The sequence below is a fragment of the Rhinolophus sinicus genome, linkage group LG07 (assembly GCF_036562045.2).
Source record: "Rhinolophus sinicus isolate RSC01 linkage group LG07, ASM3656204v1, whole genome shotgun sequence".
Classification (NCBI taxonomy): domain Eukaryota; kingdom Metazoa; phylum Chordata; class Mammalia; order Chiroptera; family Rhinolophidae; genus Rhinolophus; species Rhinolophus sinicus.
Window position 1 is genome coordinate 22,176,134 of NC_133757.1, and position 21,388 is coordinate 22,197,521.

The 21,388-nt window shown below is 45.7% G+C and overlaps 1 protein-coding gene across 4 annotated transcripts in view; it reads right to left on the reverse strand.

Annotated features, from left to right (window-relative positions):
* The window catches only part of SUFU (SUFU negative regulator of hedgehog signaling), a 97,407-nt gene extending 76,318 nt beyond the window's left edge, over positions 1–21,089 (reverse strand). The window contains exons 1-2 of one of the 4 annotated variants that reach the window (XR_012498445.1): positions 20,704–21,088; positions 16,468–16,602 (exon numbers count right to left, since the gene is read on the reverse strand). Coding sequence is in view for 3 of the 4 variants with exons in the window: in XM_019725011.2 (XP_019580570.1) it covers positions 16,468–16,602; positions 20,704–20,885 (317 nt within the window). In the remaining variant the exon portion in view is untranslated. Of the gene's footprint in view, positions 1–16,467; positions 16,603–20,703 lie in introns of all 4 variants that reach the window. The other 3 variants (XM_019725011.2, XM_019725012.2, XM_019725013.2) reach the window with 3 other exon arrangements.
* Positions 21,090–21,388: the final 299 nt, after the last annotated feature.

Here is a 21,388-nt window from a genome sequence, read left to right on the forward strand (position 1 = left end):
GACTTAAAACAGATACTTGTACACAGATGTTCATTGCAGCATGCTTCCCAATAGCCAAAGGTGGAAACATACCAAAATGTCGATGGATGAATGAATGGATAAACAAGACATGGTATGTCCATACAATGGAAAATTATCCAGCCTTAAAAAGGAAGAAGGGGCCGGCCCGGTGGCTCAGGCAGTTAGAGCTCCATGCTCCTAACTCCGAAGGCTGCCAGTTCGATTCCCACATGGGCCAGTGGGCTCTCAACCACAAGGTTGCCAGTTCAACTCCTCGAGTCCCGCAAGGGATGGTGGGCTCTGCCCCCTGCAACTAAGGTTGAACACGGCACCTTGAGCTGAGCTGCCTCCCGGATGGCTCAGTTGGTTGGAGCGTGGGCTCTCAACCACAAGGTTGCCAGTTCAATTCCTCAACTCCCGCAAGGGATGGTGGGCAGCGCCCCCTGAAACTAAAATTGAACATGGCACCTTGAACTGAGCTGCCGCTGAGCTCCCAGATGGCTCAGCTGGTTGGAGCACATCCTCTCAACCACAAGGTTGCCGGTTCGACTCCCGCAAGGGATGGTGGGCTGTGCCCCCTGCAACTAGCAACGGCAACTGGACCTGGAGCTGAGCTGCGCCCTCCACAACTAAGACTGAAAGAACAACAACTTGAAGCTGAACAGCACCCTCCACAACTGAGATTGAAAGGACAACAACTTGACTTGGAAAAAAAAAAGGCCTGGAAGTACACACTGTTCCCCAATAAAGTCCTGTTCCCCTTCCCCAATAAAATCTTTAAAAAAAAAAAAAAAGGAAGGAAACTCTGACACATGCTACAACGTGAATGAACCTTGAAAACATTATGCTAAGTGAAAGAAGCCAGACACAGAAGGACAAACATTGTATTACTCCACTCATATAAGGTACAAATTCACAGACACAGAAAATAGAAAGATGGTTGCCAGGGGGTGGAGGAATAAGGAATAGGGAGTTATTGTTTAATGGGTACAGAGCTTCAGTTTGGGAAGATGAGAAAGTTCTGGAGATGGATGGTGGTGATGGTAGCATAACAATGTGAAAGTACTTAATTTCACTGAACTACATATCTAAAAATGATTAAAACGGTACATTTGATGTTATACATATTTTACTACAAAACAAATGGTGATGAAAAAGCATGAACCAAAATTTAATATAAAGTATGATTTAAAATATTAATATTTGTGTATACACACATAATGTAAAGATATTAGAAAAAATATGAGAAAAAGAAAAAATGCAATGAAATGACTATAGTGGCTATCATAGTTCAATTTTTCTTTTTCAAACTTCTTTGTATTTTCCAAATTTTCTACTGTTTATAATGTCCGGTGTAGACTGTAAACCCCACAGGGCAGGGTTCACTACTGTATCTGCAGGTCTAGCCTGCCAGGCTTCTCATAGACTCTGTTGGCTGAATGCACATATTGGAGAGGTCCATGGTCAATGCCCCCTTTCTCTGGGGGTGGCTAGATACTTCGATTGGTATCTGGAGCAAGGCATGTTGGGCCAGCTAAAGCTGCTGCTGATCTTGTGAAGTCAGGTCTAAGTACTATGGCTATCTCAAGTTCAATGCTGGTGTCAAAAGAAAAGGAAGAGGGGACCACTTGCCTCAGGAAACATGTGGCACAGGAGGCCCAGTCAGTCTAATTCCAGAACCAGGGGTGATGTCACTTCATTCCTTGTTGTCCCTTCTTCCCCCTTCTTCCTTCTGTACACCCTGGTCCTGGGCTAGAGAGAGAACTGGGCAGACCATCCTTTATCCTGGGGTTGGTCTTCCTTGCCAATGAGCCCTTCTCCTTGGGAATTAGGCTTTTGAACAATTCACAATTACTGATACTTCATTAGCTGTTTTGAAATGGTGTTTGGTGACTATACAAATACCATATACTAGGTAGTAAAACCTTGTAAAACTCTTGAAATATGTTTATATGGTAATATTCTGACATAGCTAAGATTTCTTTAAATTTCCAGGTATATTAATTTTGTATCAACTTAAAAAAGGAAAGAATGAGGTGGGAAGGGGGTTGGGAGGCTGGGTGAAAAAGGTGAAGGGACTGAGAAGTACAAATTGGCAGTTACAAAATAGTCGCGGGGATGTAAAGAACAGCATAGGGAATATAGTCAATAATATCGTAATAACTATGTATGGTGTCAGGTCAGTACCAGACTTATTGGGGTGATCACTTTGTAACTTATATAAATGTCTAACCACTATGCTGTATATCTGACACTAATACAATACTGAATGCCAACTGTAATTGAAAAAAAAAATTTCTTTTAAAGAACGAAAGAGGGGCCGGACTGGTGACTCAGGCGGTTCGAGCTCCGTGCTCCTAACTCCGAAGGCTGCCAGTTCGATTCCCACATGGGCCAGTGGGCTCTCAACCACAAGGTTGCCAGTTCAATTCCTCAAATCCCACAAGGGATGGTGGGCAGCGCCCCCTGCAACTAAAATTGCAACTAAAATTGAACACGGCACCTTGAGCTGAGCTGCCGCTGAGCTCCCGGATGGCTCAGTTGGTTGGAGCCTGTCCTCTCAACCACAAGGTTGCTGGTTTGACTCCCGCAAGGGATGGTGGGCTGCGCCCCCTGCAACTAGCAACGGCAACTGGACCTGGAGCTGAGCTGCGCCCTCCACAACTAAGACTGAAAGAACAACAACTTGAAGCTGAACAGAACCCTCCACAACTAAGATTGAAAGGACAACAATTTGACCATTGTTCCCCAATAAAGTCCTGTTCCCCTTCCCCAATTAAAAAAAAATTAAAAAAAAAAAGAACGAAAGAAAAAACAAGAAAAACTCCATCAGTTGAGACTCTGCAACATCACACTGAGCTGGGAGTCCGGCAAGGCGATAGTGCAGGGCACCCGTCTTTGAGTTTTAACTCTGAGTCGTAGATGCTTTTCCCACGTCATGCCATCCAACCAACCAGATTCGGGGAATGCATTTGCCTCGCTCAAGTAGATGTTTCCTGAGACCCCTTGCTGGGAGCCAAAGACCACATTCCCACAGCATTCCTCAAATTTAAAAACAGTAGCTCACCGGACTGATTCAGCTGAGAATCCAGCCAAACAAACTCACCTGGTTCCCAACACTTAGGATGGCTTAACTCTATCCCAGTGAGCAAAGAGCTTCCCAGGCTGAGACACAAAACCTAACAAAAGCACCAAGCCCAGAGCAGCAGACCCTTTCTCTGCAGGGTGGTGAAAGTTCATAGCTCACTCTCCCCCAGTGGAGACCTACTGTACCTTCTTCCTTCTACTTCCAACCGTCACCAAAGAAAGGAGAGGTAAGTCCCCTGGGGGATTCCAAGCCAGCCTGTCACTCTATAGGAATTCTGGGCCAAGCAAAGGCTGGTGCTTGGGTTTCTTGGCATCATTATGACAGCTGCCACTCTTGGCTTTGGCTTAAAGTAACACTTATACAAAGATTTTTAAAAAAAAAATAAAAAGACAGGCTAGGTCTATGGTGGCAAGATCACAGCCCGATTTGGGAAGTGAGGTGACATCTGCACACAGTGTACAGCTTAGGGCTTCTCGCATACCCGAGAGCCAGGTATTCTGCCCAAGGGCCGTCTGTCCACCCACTATCCTCCAGGACTCTGGGAAGCCAGCCACCCCAGATCGACACATTTGAAAGAGGGTAATGGGAAGAAACAAATCTTTTCAGCATCTCAGTTCCCCAAGAGCAAGGACTCTACTTTTTGCGTGTTCTGTACATGGGCACATCATGTCACAGCCGAGCAAATGCTAAATGGTAATAATATCCCCACTGCTGTCCAAAAAGATAATCACACTGAAACATCCAATGACAAGCAAGATAAGACAGTATTAAAAAGCAATGAACCTTCCTCTCACTCACTATCAAAGTCAGACTCAAATATCTTAATGGCATTTCCTTTGAGGCAATGTTGCTGCTGTTTCCTTTTTTTGGGAAATAAAACCATCCCTCAACTCTGTTCTCTTGCCTTCACATCAGTGCCGAGGTCCCACATTACCGAAAATTTTCCTAAAGCCCCCCTTGTGCGCCCCACTACGTCATCCCTCTGCTTCCCTCGTCAGTCAACAGATAATTTGTTGAACATCACATTCTTTACATGTCTTCAAACTCTCCAGTCTCATCTTGCTCCACTGTCCTCCTCCTTTACCAAGCCCCAAACATACTGGCCTTCTTTCTGTTCTTTGAACACCTCAAGGTCTTTCCTACCTCAGGGCCTTTGCACTAGCTGTTTTCACTGCCTACCGTCTTCACATGGTTGAGTGACCAGAGCATTGTACAACTTGAAGGAGCACTGCCTGCACAGAAAGCCACCAGATGGTTCTGCGCAGAGTGACATATATAAGATGCTGTGGATACTGCTTCCAGCCACAGAGCTAGCACAGAACTAAGATATCCACGTCACCAACGCTCCTGCAAAGCTCCGACCCCAAAGGCTTCCTGCTCAGGTGCTGCCTTCCTTCTGGGACCTTTCTCTGGGCAAAACCCCTGGCTATGGGAATGAAAAATTGCCAGATTGGCTTTAGGAGGGCAGGAATCCAGCATGTCTGCAACCCAATATATGGGAAAAGCTACAGCAAGAAGGAGAAGGGGTTAGGGCAAGCCATGGTGTCATCTGCCGGTTTTCACTACACTTTTGCCTCTAACCAACAAAGCTTTTCAGAAACATTTAGGAGTCAAATCTGTCACAGGCAGAAAGCCCAGCTAGCCAGCTGGACCCCCTGGGATCAGGAGGTTAGGCCAGCACCATTCTCAAGTAGTTACCCTTCCCCACAGGCATGGCTCCTGAGATCAGAGTAAGGGAAACTAGTGGTCAGAGGCAGCGCTCCAAGCGCCCTCAGGCATCACATGGAGGTCAGCACTGGAAAAACAAAACATCTCCTTGATTGGCCTTCTTGTGGTAAAGCTGGTTCTACTACCAGGGACTCAAGAAGCCTGAATAACATGGGAGGGAGTAGGAAGGTGAGGGATTTTTGAAGGCCACTAGCTTTCATTAACATGCTAATAAAGGGCCTGGAGTCCAGTGACCCGTATTTCTCTAAGAAGCGGCTATGAACCCATATTCTCACAGACAAAGGGGCTACTGGCCTAGCCCCAAACATAGGCCTGACCACATTTCTGAGCCTCAGGACTCCTGCTCACAAAGAGCCCTCCACCAGGGTTCAAGGCATGGACTGCAGAAAAGGAGGCAAGGGCTTCTGCATGATGACCTAAGGCTCTGAGGCTGTATCAGGCCCACCTCCCCATATATAATGTTTTCTAATCCAAGGACCCTTCAGCCAAAAAGACTAGAAGCTCCATGAAGATCAGGGCCAAGAGTATGCAGTTCATTACTGTATACCTCATGCCCAGAACTGTCCCTACAATGACTATCTCTATAATGAATGAATGGCCAGTCCTCCAAAGGAAGAAGAGAGGCCAGTGATTCACGGTGGGTGGGAACCGAGTGTACTACCTGGTAGATCCAGTGCCAGGAGAGGACAGTGGGCCACCCATTCTCCTAGATCCACTGATCAGCTCCTGCTGTAGACAGACAGTATTAGTGCATCGTTTGATTCCTATGTATGGCAGGAAACCTCACAAGCCCTAAATGGTAACCATTTCTTTCAGGCACTTGCCTGAAAAGAATCTCACCCATCTCTTGGCATTTGTGCTCATACCTGTGAACCTTCTGTATACCTTGGGTGCCAGGAGCCCGGGGCACTCTGTAAGCCGGTGCCACATCTTCTGTAAGCGCACACCCAAGAAAGAGAGAAACGAGGAGGCTTGTGGTGTCTACTTCCAGGTGTCAACGACCACCAAACGTACACACTGGTCACCTTTCTAAGGGGAAAATAACACCATGCACGGTGACCCGCAGTTAAAGGATCACGGTGCTGTGGGCAGCCAGCACGGTCGGCACATGTACTACCTAAACAGCTCTGCACTTCTGGGAGAAGTCAAGCCAGAAAAACAACCATGGTACATACATACCATGGAACACTCACTATTCAGCTAATGCAACACGGCAATGGGTGGGAGCTGTCTTCCCAAGCAAATGGGCTGTTTTCAGAGTCTGGAAACCCTGGCAGCCGTGAGCAAGTTGAGCTTAGAAAACAGCATGAGCCAGGTAGTAGGGAAGCCTTGGAAGATGTCAGGTCCCAAACGGAGGGAACTCACACAAGACAGAAGCCCTGACACACCTGGGACGGCATCAGTCATGATGAACGGCTTACAGAAATCATCAAGAGGACAGACACAGGATCACAAACAGAAGGTGACAGGATTAGGAATGCCTTTTTTTTCACCTTCCTTAATTTCCAACATTTTTGGTAAAATGGTTCAACTGCCTTTATAAATGAAAAAAGCAAATTTATAACTAAAAAGTGACAACTATAATGGATAGAACAGGAAAAGTACAGGCCAGGAAAGTTTTGGATTTTGGAAAATCCTCTTCATCCGGTTCAACCAAGACAGAGTTGGAGGTCTGGCTGAGGCTTCCAGGAGCCTGGTGGACTTGTTTCTCACGTAAGACAAGGTGAAGCTCACTAGGGTACCAGTGGGCAAGTCTGTGCACAGTCTTTCTATGGTCTGTACTGGAGGGCACAGTCAATCCCAAACCTTGGGAATGAGGTTTAGGCCCTACGAACAGCTACAGACTATGGAAGATACCATCCTGGGGGGAAAAAGGTATAGAATTCATGAGCCAGCCCCAGTTAAAACCAACAGAGATGGAGGGATTCAGATGTGGGCCCAGCACCTACTCAGGGGAACTAACTCATTAATTGCTGGAAAAGTGACCAAAAGGAAAATAGGCCAGAAAACGTAATTAGCCCCACTGTCTGAACTCAGGATGCGGGACAAAGGGGTATATGTGGTCAGGGGTGGAGTGGAAAATGGGAGGAGACGAGGAACAAAAACAAAAACAGGTCACCAAAGAAGAGATACAGATGACAGATACGCGTATGAAAAGATGTTCACCATCTCACATCATTAGGGAACTGCAAACGAAAACAGGGAGATACCACTCCACCCTTACAGAATGGCTAAAATCCAAAAATATGACAATACCAAAATGCTGGTGAGAACACAAAATAAGAGGAAGTCATTCATTGCTGGTGGGAATGCAAAAGGTACAGCCACTGGGGAAGACAGTTTGGCAGTTTCTCAGAAAACTAAACATCGTCTTATCACATGATCCAGCAATTTAATCCAAATGAATTGCAACTTGTGTCCAAACAAAAACCCATATATGAATATTTATGGCAGCTTTATTCAAAATTACCAAAAACTGGAAGCAATCAAGATGCCTTTCAATAAGTGAATGGATAAACTATGGCAGATACATACAATGGAATATTATTCAGTGATAAAAGAAAACGAGCTACCGAGCCCTGAAAAGACATGGAGGAACCCTAAATGCATATTGCTTAGTGAAAGAAGTCGGTCTGAAAAGGCTACACACACTATGATTCCAACTATACAACATTTTGGAAAAGGCAAAACTGAAAAAGAAGTAAAACAATCCCTGGTTGCCAGGGGCTTGGGAGGAGGGAAGAAGGGGTGAATAACAGGCAAAGAACAGGGCATTTTTAGGGCAGTGAAACGATTCTGTCTGATACTGTAATGGTGGATACAATTGCATTTGTATTTGTCCAAACCCACAGAACTATATAACACAAAGAGTGAACCCTAATGTAGGGACATTAGTTAATAAAAATGTATCAGTACTGGTTCATCAATTGCAACAAATGTACCGCACTAATGCAAGATATTAATAATTAGGGAAACTATAAGCAGAGGAGAGAAAGGATATATGAGAACTCTTTATACGATCTGTTCAATTTTCTGCAAACCTAAAACTGCTCTAAAATACAGTCTATTAATTTTAAAACCATTACAGAAACCAAAATGTTTTTAAAAATGATCTGACAATCTGCACTGATACCAGGACAGAGAGAAAAACTAGCCTCAGCAGGAGGCAAAACCTCTTCCCATCAAAAATCTTCCACAGATTGGCACGGCACACTCCTTGGTGTGGTACGCCTTGCTTCTAAATGTTCATTTCAACGCCCTCGCCCCAGGAAAGAAGAATCAGATACACCACATGTCCTGGTCAAGGCAAGCTCTCGGGGCCTCCCCAGAAGCACAATGACCACACGAGAAGCATGACCATGTGACCTTGACATCTAAGCAACAAGCATCACCTCTGTGCTGTGAAGATTAGCAGGCTTCGCTGGCAATTTACTGAAAATGACGACAGTATGGCTGCCGAAGCCTTGGCTTGAGGGATGACACAGGATTCTGTCACCTACTGTCCAGTTCTACCCTCCTGCCATTACCCAGCAGGACTCCTCCTTCTCTACAAAGTTGCTTCAACATCCAGCTCCACATTTCCTCTACAAAGCACTTCCTGCTTACCTCTTCACACTCCATTAATCCGAGATTAACAATGAATTTAGGTGCACAATTGGACAGAGGTCTCCAGCCCCACCCCCATTTTTGCACAGGCAGAGGAAGAAGAGGGTGAGGACGGCTGGAGTCAGACTGCCTGGGTTTATAGCCCAGCTCCAGCATTCACTGGCTAGGTTCACAAATTCCTTCACATCTCTGTGCCTCACTTTCCTTGTACAATAAGATTCATAATCCCTACCCTATAGAGCTGTTGTGAGGATTAAATGAGTTTACTTAAAGCAGTTAGAACAGTGCCTTGCAAACAGTTAAGAGCTCTGAGTGTTTGCAATTATTATTACATGTTTCAAGTCTCTGGAAGCAGTGAAGACCACCAGGGACAGCCTCAAAGCGACAGAAGTCAGGCAAAGTCAAAAGCTACTGCCAGCTCCAATCCTCGATGTCTTCTTTCCCAGGGACTTTGCCATCTCTTACCAAGCAGATGCTGAGTTTTTGGGACAGGAGCTAGGTGTGACTTCTTGCTGCCCCACCACCTCTCACACCATCTTCTCCAATCCCTGCCTGTACCAGGGACTGACAGAGCTTCGCTGGTGCAAAGTGCTGCACGGCCCAGTGCTGTGTCAGGGAGCTCAGCAGGCAGCTCAGCTGCAAAGGTATGTGCAGGGGTGAGGGGACCATTCTTTGGGGGCTCAGATCAGAGAGGACAAGATCACTCCCCACATATCTCAGGACCAGACGTCAGAACTGAGCTAATGAAACAGGAGACATAGCTGAATGGCATACCTCAGAGGCGGCACAGAGGAATGAACTTCGAAGGCAAAGGCAAAGTCCAGACTCAGGACCTCTGAGTCAGAACACTGGGCAAGAGAGACGCTGGCAAACCCAGACTCAGAACATGGCAGGTGTGAGGACATTCGATATGAACAAAGCCGCGGGGTGGAAGATGGGAGCCTAGACGGGTGGGCTGAACAGGCAAGAATCCTGGGACTGAGCGATCCGATCTCGTCAAACCCACAAAGGTTTCCGAGGCTGTGCAGAATGAGAAGGGAACTTCCAGTGCTGACCAGCCCGCAGTGCCACTGCAATGGCAGTCACTACCCAATAATCAGGTCTGTTGGACGTTTTAAAAAATTATAGTTAACAGACAACATTATATTAATTTCAGGTGTACAACATAGTGTTTTAACATTTATATACCTTACAAAATGATCACCTCTCAGACTTTTTTAAGAGAGTTTGACTGACCAGTTCAAGAAATCTCTTCCTAACTGTCCTCTTACTGCCGAGGGACTCTGAATTGGAAAATGTGGAATCTTTACCCCATGAAGTTTGAAACTAACCCATGTTGCACATGAAATGCTTTATAAAGGATGAAACCACATACCCACACAGATCTGCTGGGAGCCCGGCAATGCCTTAGGCCTTCCTGTGGTTACAAAAGAAAAGGAATTCTCAACGTTCTAAAATTCAGAGATCCTGGGGCCTAAAATCCAACCCAGAGAGGTGGTTTCAGCTTCAGGAAGAGCTCTGCCCCCATGCTGGCCCCTACTCCCACCCTGGGCCAAGACCAAGGGTGCCCCACTCTTTCTAGGGAGCCCAGATCCCCTGCCCTCAGCAGAGAGCAGTAACCACTTCACACAGTCATCCTGAAACTAATCAACTCTGAGGTGAAAGGCAAAAGGACCAAAGCTTCAGGGGGGCCTGGATGAGCCTACACAGCACTTCCTCAGCTTGCTGTGCCCAGCTAGGGGGAGGGCTGGGATCTGCTGTCTGTGTGTGACTTAGAGTCATTCTAGCTGTCAGCCTCATGAGAGGTTTAGGAAGAAAACATAGGGGGGACCACGCTCCCAGGACAGGTGTGTTATGGCAAAGACAGGATTTCCACTGGAAACCCCAGGGAATGAAATGGCACAAAAATTTCCTGCAAACCATGCTCTGAAGAGGGAACATTAGCATTTCCCATCTGCAGGGGACCAAGGCCACACAAAATAACAAGTGGAAAAGTTAATTTGTATCCAGTGTTTTAATGAATAACTCATTCAGTGCAGAGCCCAGCTGAGAGGAACCTGAAGGGAAAAGGAGGTCCTCCACCACCCCAATAGAGGCAGGCACAGAAAACCAGACACCAAAGGGGCAAGAACGACTCCAGACTCGATGGACATACCTGCCGAGAAGCCAGTGTTTGTGGGGGCACAGCCCACATCGACCTTGGCAGTAGAGGTGGTGTGGGCTCTACCCTGCGGAGCTGCTAGCCTTTGGACAAACACACACAAGGCTGTCTTTGGAACCAGCCCGACATGTACAGCACATGACCTGCCCAGTGGAATCTCATTAGGGTGTCCGCCTGAGATCAGTCAGCACCTAGCCAGCCTCTCGCACCTTGCTTAGGCCCCTGGCTGTCTGGATCCAGCCTCTTGCACAGCCCCACAAATCCCTGCATTCCAGTCCAGAGCTGCCCAGCCACAAAAGGAAGAGCCAGAGTGGCAGGCTTTGGACAAGCACTTGGCAGCTGTCGCTCAGCTGTCTCACACCTCCCAAGTCCAGGGGAAGAGCAACAGCACAGCTCTGCTGCTGAAGTCAACAGGGGGCAGGCAGCCTTAGGGGTCCTAGAAAAGCACTCCATTCTCTCTATTCTCCCCATTCTGCGCCGAGCTCGTACTTGTTCCATCTCTCCAACTTCAGAAACAGCCTCTTAAGAACCTTTTAATCTAAACAAGTGCTCTCTTGTCCTGTTTCCTTTCCTGAACGTAAACAGGGAAAAACCTTAGATGGAACTGGCCATCCCAGGGCTCATCCAATTAGCTTGTTCTTCACCCTTTTTAGGGCTACCAATGTGGGGCTCCCTTTCTGCCCCCAAAGCAAATCTGCCAGGGACAAGAAGAAATGCAGGGAACCCTTGCGCTTCTGCTTGTCCATATCTTCAACAAACTGTGAGGAGAAGGAGAGATCTTAATGGGAGAAGGAACCCAGTAGGCATTTAATAAATGCTATTGACTAATTAAAATGGAAAGGTGATATAGCGCATTGCCTAAAAATGTACGCTTTGGGGTCACAACACTTGGCTTCTAATTTGCCACCTGTGAAATAAGTTCTCTTAAGCCTAAATATCTTTATCTGTAAGCAAGAGTTACTAAGAATTCCTGGGGCGGCCAGTTAGCTCAGTTGGTTAGAGCACGGTACTCTTAACAACAAGGTCGCCAGTGTGATCCCCACAGGAGCCACTGTGAGCTGCGCCCTCCACAACTAGATTGAAACAACTACTTGACTTGGAGCTGATGGGTCCTGGAAAAACACTTGAAAAAAAAAAAGAATTCCTTACGTCATAGAATTACTATAAGGATAACATAAAATGATAATTTTATATAAAGAATTTAGCACTGACCTGGAATTTGGCAAAAACTTAAAAAAAAAGTTTGCTTACATTATCGTCTTAAAGATAAACAATGCCCCACATGTTCCTTTCTCCCTTATCATGAGAGAGCATAGAACAGTGGGGATGTTAGCAGACCCTGCTGCGCTCATTCACTGCTGTATGGTCTTTGGAGGTACTGGACTTCCCTCAACTGTTCAGTTAAGGGAAATGGACTAGATCAGTGTTTCCTATTAGTCTCTGACAATAAATAAGACTGAATCATACTTTTAAATATAGTTCTCTTTCAGTTTTTTTCTAATCATGTCTAGGGTCAGGTTCACTTTGGTGTTAGCATGTCTTTTTAACACTTCTCTCATACTGGTTAATCTCTTGAAAAAGAGAAAGCTGGTTTTAGGTTTAGAATCTTTCTGCGACAGGCCACAGTATTAAGCTAGAATTTAATGACATTGTTTTATTATCACTGTGTTTATTTCCATAATTACCTTTTGTCTACAGCAAGTGATACTGGTTTCCATATATGATAGTGATTTAACTTTCAAAAATATGATTTATATCAGTTTTTAAAAGGAGTGTTAGTTTTGCAACAACATGGATGGACCTAGAGAATATTATGCTAAGTGAAAGACAAATACCATATGAGCTCACTTATACGTAGAATCTAAAGAACAGAATAAACGAACAAACAAAACAGAAATCGACTCATACATACAAAAAACAAACTGATGGTTGCTAGATGGGAGTGGGTTTGGGGGGTGGGTGAGAAAGGTGAAGGTGTTAGGAAGTACAAATTGGTAGTTACAAAAAAGTCACAGGGATGTGAAATACAGTATGGGGAATATAATCAATAATGCAATAATGTTGTAAAGACTATGTAGGGTGTCAGATGGGCACTGGACTTATTGGGGGATCACTTCATCGATTATATAAATGCCTAACCACTGCGCTGTACCATTGAAACTAATATAAAATAATACTGAATGTCAACTATAATTAAATATATATACATATACAGTCACAGGATGTAAAGTACAGCATAGGGAATACAGTCAATGATATTATAATAGCTATCTGCGTTGTCAGAAGGGTACTAAGACTTGTTGGGGTTATCACTTTGTGAGGGGTGTAAATGTACACTCGAAACTAATAAAAAATAAGTAAATAAATAAACAGATAAATAAAAAAATAAAAGGAGGGTTAATTTAAAGAGAACATAAAGAAGATAATATACTACAGGTGGCAAAAATTATGAAGGCGGCACTAGAAGTTTTGGAAATACTGGGCTAGAATATTTTTAAAGCCTCTCTCGGCCCTAAAAGTGAATGTTGGTGCCCAAGGGTGACAAGTTGCAGATCTCACCCCAGCCCCTTTTCTACCAGGTTCCTCTCAAACTCCACTGGAGCTTCTTCAGATCCAGCAGCCTAACAATCACTCGCTACACTATGCTCCCCGATCATGTTCTACATCCATGGACTGTAGCATTTATTACCGGTATTATAACCATCTCTTTATGTTCATTTCCCCTCGAGAACGTGAGCTCCTTGAGACAGGAAGTCTGTCTTGCATTTTCTTCCCAAGACATCAATTACAATGTTCTGGGCCTGGTACAAAATAGGTGCTTGATGAATGCATGTTGAATAAATGAACCAAGGCTTCTGCCCTTTTCCCACTGAATGAGAAGACAAAAGACAATGGAAGAAGAATGTTGCCAGAGATTCATTTGCCAGAATTCCAATTTAACACTTCTTAGCACTTAAGCTGGAAGATAGAACACTAAATTTTCTGACCTCAGCTTCGAGCACTACGTAAAATGAGAATCTATGAATCTGTTTCAAAGAGGCCTCACCACATGAGATGTTTGGAAAAGCAAACTTTTTCTTTAAGAAACTTACCCGGAGCAAGAAGAGACCAGTCACACCAGCACAAGGCCAATTACAAAGGTACTTTTTGACTTCTGCAATATAGACCAGAACTGGGTAAATATCCAAGAACATTCCACCCATGTCCTTCTAGTGGCAGGATATAATACCAGAAAACACTAGGCTTGAATGGTGAGGAGAAAGCCCAAATGGAGATCTCACTAATGTTGTCAGTGACGTATGAATATTGAAGTGCTTTAGAAATACAGAAATGACACACAGGTACAGGGGTACTATTAAACTAGGAAAAACAGTAAGAAACACCCTCTTTCAAATTGAGGTTGTCCCTTCTGAAATATGGGGCTTTCTCAGTTATGTTCTTCATGTCATTTTGGGCCTTGGATCCATACCTGATAAGCAAGTAAACTGTAAGAATCTTTAAGCCACATAGGAAATGGTATTCTTTTAACTATTATAAATCTGTCAACAAAAACGTACAGGCCAGCAGCACTAAATACCTTCTGCAGTTTCTTATTAAGAATATAAATTAAAATCCAGCATAGTCTCTTTACTCCCTGCATCTGTTTGCTATTCTATCTCCATTATTAATACTGTAATGCAGAGTCCCCATTCAGGCAAGATTAATTCCCTGTTCCCAAAGCCTTCTGCTGACATTGCAATGGATCCATTTGGAAGGCTGTAAAGGCAAGCCCAGGCATTGCTCCTGACACATCATCAGTGAGATGAGGCCTGGGCCTCTGAGCTTAATAAGAAAAAAGAGGAAGTTAGGTTGTGCCTTTGATCAGGGAGGTGGTATAGCCCAATGGTTAAGAGCTCAGACTCTGGACTCAGAAAGTTCAAATCAATCCTAACTCTTTTACAGCCTAGATGTGTGACTTTCGGCAATTCACTTAACCCTTCAAGGGACTCAGTTTCCTCCTCTATAAAATGGATAACAAAAGAACCTGAGAAGATTGTAAAGCATTTGACACAATAATATGGAAGATAGTAAGAACTAAAACAAAGCAAATAAATAAATAAATAAATAAATAAATAAATATTACTATTATTATCTTCTTCATCATCATATCATCATCATCTCCAGAATCAGCCTCTTATACTGAGGCAGGGAAGGAAAAGCCCCGCTACTTTCCACCTACACACCCTAAGCAGTCACCACCAAGACACCAAAACGATGGTGCAAGAGGCAAAAAAGAATGCGAAAAGCAAAAACAGAAGAGGATATGATAATAGAAATAGAATCAGTTCTTGATTAACCATGCTAATGAGAGGGAGAAAAGATGGCATTTAAATTTAAGAAAAGTACCGTGTTTCCCCCAAAATTAGACCTTGCTGGACCATCAGCTCTTATGCGTCTTTTGGAGCAAAAATTAATACAAGACCTGATCTTATTTTACTATAATATAAGACCTGGTCTTACATAATACCATAATACAATGTAATATAAGACCGAGTCTTATATTAATTTTTGCTCCCAAAGGCGCATTAAAACTGATGGTCTGGCTAGGTTTTATTTTCAGGGAAACACGGTATAGATGGAAAAAAATGTTTTTGAGGGTGGCTGGTTTGCCCAGTGGTTAGAGCGCAGTGCTCACAACACCAAGGTTGCCAGTTCGATTCCCACATGAGCCAGTAAGCTCCACAACTAGATTGAAAACAATGACTAGACTTGGAGCTGAGCTGCACCCCCCACAACTACACTGAAAACGACGACTTGACATGGAGCTCATGGGTCCTGGAAAAACACACTGTTCCCCACTATTACCCAATAAAAATTTAAACAAAAGAAAAAAATGTTTTTTAAAATTATAGATAGTAGCTTATTAGAGTATGTGACATAATTGTTTAAGAGGCAATAGAGCTCAGTCATAAAAGTATGGACTCTAGAGCCAGACTGCCTGCATTAGAATCCTGGCACCACCAATTCAAAGCTGTGTGACCTTAAGCAAGTTATAGAATCTCTTTGTGTCTCAGTTTCCTCATCTGTAAAATGGGACAAATATTAGTACCTATCAACGTTATACAATTGCGATAAAAATAAAATTAATTAATAGACATATAAAGTGATTGGAACAATGCCTGGCTCATAATCAATGCTTAATAAATGTCAGCTTTTATTATTATTACTGTGGCTATTGTTTTAGCTGATTTAATACTAGGTAGATTACGTTTAACTTAATATTAAAACTTGCTTAAATTTGTTGATTACAGAGGGAAGTAGGGGAGGAAAGTAGGATTTAGAAGTGTACAGGGCAGCAAATGAAACACAGATAAGAAAATGTACTGTTATCTGAGCACAGATAACTGCAGGTTAAGAAGAAGTAGGTCAGATGGGTAGAGATGATATATTCGTGATAAAGCAAGTAGAGTAAAATGTTAATGGTAGAATCTAGGTAGTGGGCAGATGAGTGTTCACTATAAAATTCTTTCAACATTACCTTATGTTTAAAATTTTTCTTAATAAGCTAGAGGGAAAAAGAGAAGTAGACTTAAAGGAGTCAACACGAGTTCTGGGTCACAGCTATGCTGCCTGACCTCTGAGCTCAAACACCAGAGCACACTGGGAAAAACCTGACCCTCATCATCAACCCTTTCCCACACCAGGTGAGCAGAGCCCGGGTACTGACTTGGACCCCCTCGACACAAGTAGATACAGGCAGAGGACAGAAACCCAGAAGTTCCACCTGCGAAGTGCCAACCCCACAGGTCTATGACATTACCAGCCCTGTCCAGGAAAACCTCAGAAATAAGGCTCAAGGCTAAGAAATGGACAGGTGGACGGTGGGCAAATGGCACACACTCACTCATGGACTCTGCTGTCGCCATAGAGATCGCTCAGGCCGAAGCTGATGTAGTGCCAGTGCTCAGGGATGTTGGCAGAAGGGCTCCCCACGTTCCTGTACATGCTAACATAGTCCAATGGATCGGGGCCGCCCAACCTGCAAAAGACAAAACAGGGGTGTCAGGGTGAGCCTGAAAGCAGACAGTGTGAAGCTAAGGGGTTCTGCCTTACAAACCAAAAAGGCCCCATTCTGAAGGAAGCTGGGGTGAAAGGTAAAGGGAGGCCACACCTCTCTGGGATAAGCCAAGGGCTGGGCAACTAGAAGTTGCCCAATTCCGAAAGCACAACAGACTCCTTTCTCCGCTCCCCAACAGGTAGGACCTCTTTTAGATATAAAACCAACTGGGTGGTTGCCCCTTTTGCTTCCTCTGGTTTCAAATGACCAATCCTAAATGGGATTGACAGGGATTGTCTCTCTTCCATGGTGCCTGGAAACATTCCACGCTTCGAGGCAAGAGGTGCATCAGTCAATCCAATTGGCCTCTGTAGAAAGATCATCCTAAGCATCCCCAAAGGGCATTGTTTCTGGAAGAAGAGGCTCAACTCCACTCCCGTCTCTTAGACAGCTAATTCCTGAAAGACTATATTGTGCCCTATGTTAATTACAGTTTGTTCTTAACAAGCCCAATGCCTCCAGACCCCTACCCGCATCCCACAAAGCAAAGCTGGTCTTTTGTCATGCAAGTGACAAAGGCCAAACTTAGGCTGGCTCAGCTCTGCACAGATAACTGCAGAGCCCTGTGAAGGCTTGCATCCGCAAGAGGATCCCAGGAGACTGCAGCCTCAAAGGTAGAGCTGGAACATTAAATGATTTGGGGCCTCTCAGGACTATATTAAACATCCCCCATACTTCCAACACAGAGGCTGTTGAGGAAGAGATTTAGTCATTATCTCACTCGGAGGATTTAATTCAATAAGGCTTCCCTTTAGTGGAGTAATTAGTGTTCTTTCAAAAAAATCCTGCTTTTCTTCAGAATGGATAGGGAAACTTGGTAAACTAGAGAAACAGACGAAATGGAAACCATCAGCGGAAGGAAGTCTGCATTTAGCCCACAAACACTCTGCATTTGAGCTGCCTCGGACATCTGACTGTTCCACAGACTGCAAAAACTTTGCCTGCCCTTGGGACATCGATGGAGTGCGCTTTGCAATTGGGATCATATGCTAAAGGAACGCGAACAACCAAATGAAAGATGTGTTACATGTGATCCCAGCAAGCATGCCAGTGCCCCACAATTTAAACACTATTTAAAACCTGTAGGTCTGGTTTCATCCTCTTTTGTCAGGATATTATTTGCCTTTGTAGAAATCCTTATTCTCTGCTGGGAAAGTTATTTATAGAACATGTAAGAAAGTAGCTACAAATAGCTTAGGGACAAATCTCCATATCTTTCTTTAACTTTGACTTTGCCAAATCAATTGACTAATCCCACAACCAGTCAGATTTAGGGAGGTGTGTCGGGGGAGGGAAGAAAGAAAAGGGTCGCTATCCCTGGAAGTACCCCATGATAACTGCAGAACCCCAGAACAGATGGAAGTGACGACAGGCTCCATATCTGCTCCAGTTTCCTACTGCAAATTCCCAGTCCTGGCCCTCCTTCGGCCTTGGTCCATCCAGCAACAAGTGGCAAAACTGCCTTCCCCATTCCGTGCTTCATCTGCCACGCTACTGCAGCCCTCTTTCTGGCCAAGTGTCCCAGGAAGTATTGCATCAAGGAGAGAGGTTTTACCTTAACACTCCAACTGCAGGTAATAACCAAGAGTCAGAGAAAATGAATCTAGTCTCCAAGTGCAGAGTGTTCTGTTCTACTTACTCAGAGACATGATGGGAAGGCCATGAGTATGTAGAAAACAATCGTATTTTGCATTTAGAAAAGGACCCAGAGCATCCCTCAACTTCCTACCTTGAACACCTGACTTCACTCCCCAGGGCAGTTGCAGGACTGGAGTGACCGCAAGGTACAGGCTCTGCCCCTCTGCGTCCGCTCCCTGCTCACTACAGTCTCAGCTTTCAGCGTCCTTGCTAGCTAGAGGCCACTAGCCAAAGAGCCACCCTTCTGTCACGAGAAAAGGAATACCAAGATACCCTGGACCACAGCCAGACTCAGGCAGCCTGGGTCCATCATCCTGCCATGAGAACTGAAGAGGCCTTGTGGTATCTTTAACATGAGGGACATCGATAAATTCATTTCAGGATCTTAATTATGCAAACCCCTCCAAACCTTAGAAAGAACTAATCACTGAGCTGTTCCCTCATATTTTTCTGCATCTAGGCAGCATTTCTAATTTCACAGAGTGCTGTACAATCGTCGTTATTTGTCATTACATGTTAGTCCTTCTAGAAGATAAGTCCTGGCTGGTTAACAAGCTTGCAGCGAGAAGAAAAAAACACGTTGCCCAAACCAGTCTTACTCCTTTGCATGTGCTTCAGTACCTTTTCCATACAACACTATCCTCATGGCCACATGGGTGACATAAAAAGTTGCCCAAATCTGTCAGTGGATTTCTCCTTACACTCAAATAAGGCCTGAACAAACAGCATGGCAGAACCAGGCCCACTTTTCTCATGACACAATCCAATATAGTTCATCACAATACATATTTAAGTATAGAGGTGCGATTTGAATGGGTGATTAAGTTATCAAGAGCTGCGATTCACTCAGAAGCTCTCTTCAAAAACTCCTCTCAACCAAAGAACAGTTTGCTTGCCAGAAAGAACTGTATTGCTGACCACACCTCCCCCTGGCCACCAGACAGAGGCAGGTTGCTCCCCATGGCCTCCCTAAGGCGCAGGTGGCAGGTCCCCAGGCCCTCCACACTGTCAGCCTCTTTACGTGCTCCCATCTACACCGGGAGCTAGCTGACCTAAGTCCTATAGCCTAGCTTCTGCCATCTCCGGAGGAAGTAAGATGTTGTCACGGAGGAGACTCAGTTCTAAAGGGAGAGGTAACCAGCAAAGGCATCCACTCTTCGCACTTCCCTCTTTGGGTCTATCTGCCCTTTAGGCCACACTGCAAGCAGCTGCCTGAACAGTCTTCCAGGACTCAATGAAGGGAGTCATCTAATACAGTGCCTGCATGAATGTGGTTCTGGACAGATTCAACCAATTCCTCAGTCAACTTTTGGTTGAGAAAGACCACGAAGACAGGCCTTTTTCCACAGTCCCATAACACCAGTTTTGCCCAAAGGCTGCAGGAAGAAATAGGTTGCAAACAGGAATGAGAAACTGGAAAAGACCATTTCTACTCCAAGGGCAGCCCATCTGTAAACAGGTCTGATCTTTAACAGCTACTTGGGGGTTACTCTCAGCTTCTCTCAGAAACTGCTTTCTAAATCCTGAAGCTTGTGGCCAGGAAGCTCCTCAACATCTCACTGCCTTCTTTCCTCCCTGTCCAAGTCCCAGGTCTTCAGCATTTACTATAGTCCCCTTCCATCCTCAGCCAAACCACGGATCTCCCTGACCCTACCTCTGTTCTAGCCAATGTCTTAAAGCAAAGCAGCTGCAGAGACAGAGGAAGCTCTGCATGAAAAAAAAAACAACTGTGCAGAGTAAGCAGAAAGTTTATCAGGAAAAGTTGCTCCGTGAAACTTCAAACACAAAAGCACTGCATTGATATGATGTCTGAGCTCATTGGGAAAGTATCAAAAGGAAACTTCCTCATCTCTTCACAAGCATAACGCTCACAACTTGCTCTTCTAACCGGCAGGAGAGCCCGAGTCCCCAGACCCACCCCTACCCTGTGCAGTCTCTTGCCCCCGCAGCTCCTCCAGCCGCGCTCCTCCAAAGCCCTCTCATATGCTCCCCAGGCCCCGCCTCGTCTCCCCCATCCCACTTCAGCTGCCCCCCCTTGGCTTCCCCTCGCCCACTAATGACCCCCTACAGGCGCCCCCTCCTTTCACCACGTCTACAATTCCCACTCTCCTATCTTTCCCCGCTCAGCTCCTACACACACTCCCAATTCACTCCATTCTAATTCCAGTTAACCCTTCAACCTCCCCACCCTCGTTAACCCTTTGCTACCCACAGGCTCCGTTAACCCCTTTGTCCCCATTTACAACTCCTTCCTTCGCAGCAGGAAGCCCTTCTTCCAAGTGCTTTAACCATTCTTCTCCTCCTCCTCCGAATATTACTTCGTCCCCGGTGCTTTAACCCTGCCCAGCCTGCCCCCTTGGTCTCCCCGCGCGGCCCAGGGCATACCAGTACTTGACGATAGCTGTAACCTGGAGCGGGTTCGGCTGGTCAGGGTAAAGACGACGGCACTCTCCGTAGATGGCGTGCAGTCCCGGAGGGAAGAGTGAGGCGAAGGCCGGAGGTGCAGTAGGGCCAGGGGCCGGGGGCGCGGTGGGGCCGGGGGCGCCGCTAGGCCGCAGCTCCGCCATCCGGGCGCGTAGGGCGCTGGGAGTACCCGGGAGGGCAGACGAGCGGCAGAGCACTGACGCGCCAGCAGGCGAACCTGGTGGGTGCGACTCCCCTAGGCGATGGGGGCTGCAGCGAGGTCTAGGCTCCGCGCCTGCGCACGGCGCACCGTCCGCCCAGGCCGTCGCCGCGGCAGAGATAGCCAGAGGTTGCCTGGGGGGGCCGCTGGGCGCTCAAGGAGGCGGGGCATCGGCGCGCCCTGTCCCCGATTCTATTGGCTAATGTCTGTGCCAGTCACACGTGGGACTGCGTGCCTTGACAATAGGTCCCGCCTCCCTCTCCCTGTGTTGGGGGTGTCCCAAGGCTCTTGGCCTCCCCCTAGTGTTAGGAGGAGCCCAGGTTTAAATACAGATGTGGAGCCATCCTTTTGAGGTGCTAGGGTCCCACATAAGCACTGGGAAGTGCGCTGACAAAGAGCTTGTCACTGGTCGGGTGACACGCTGCTACCAAGGATTTAAACATAAGT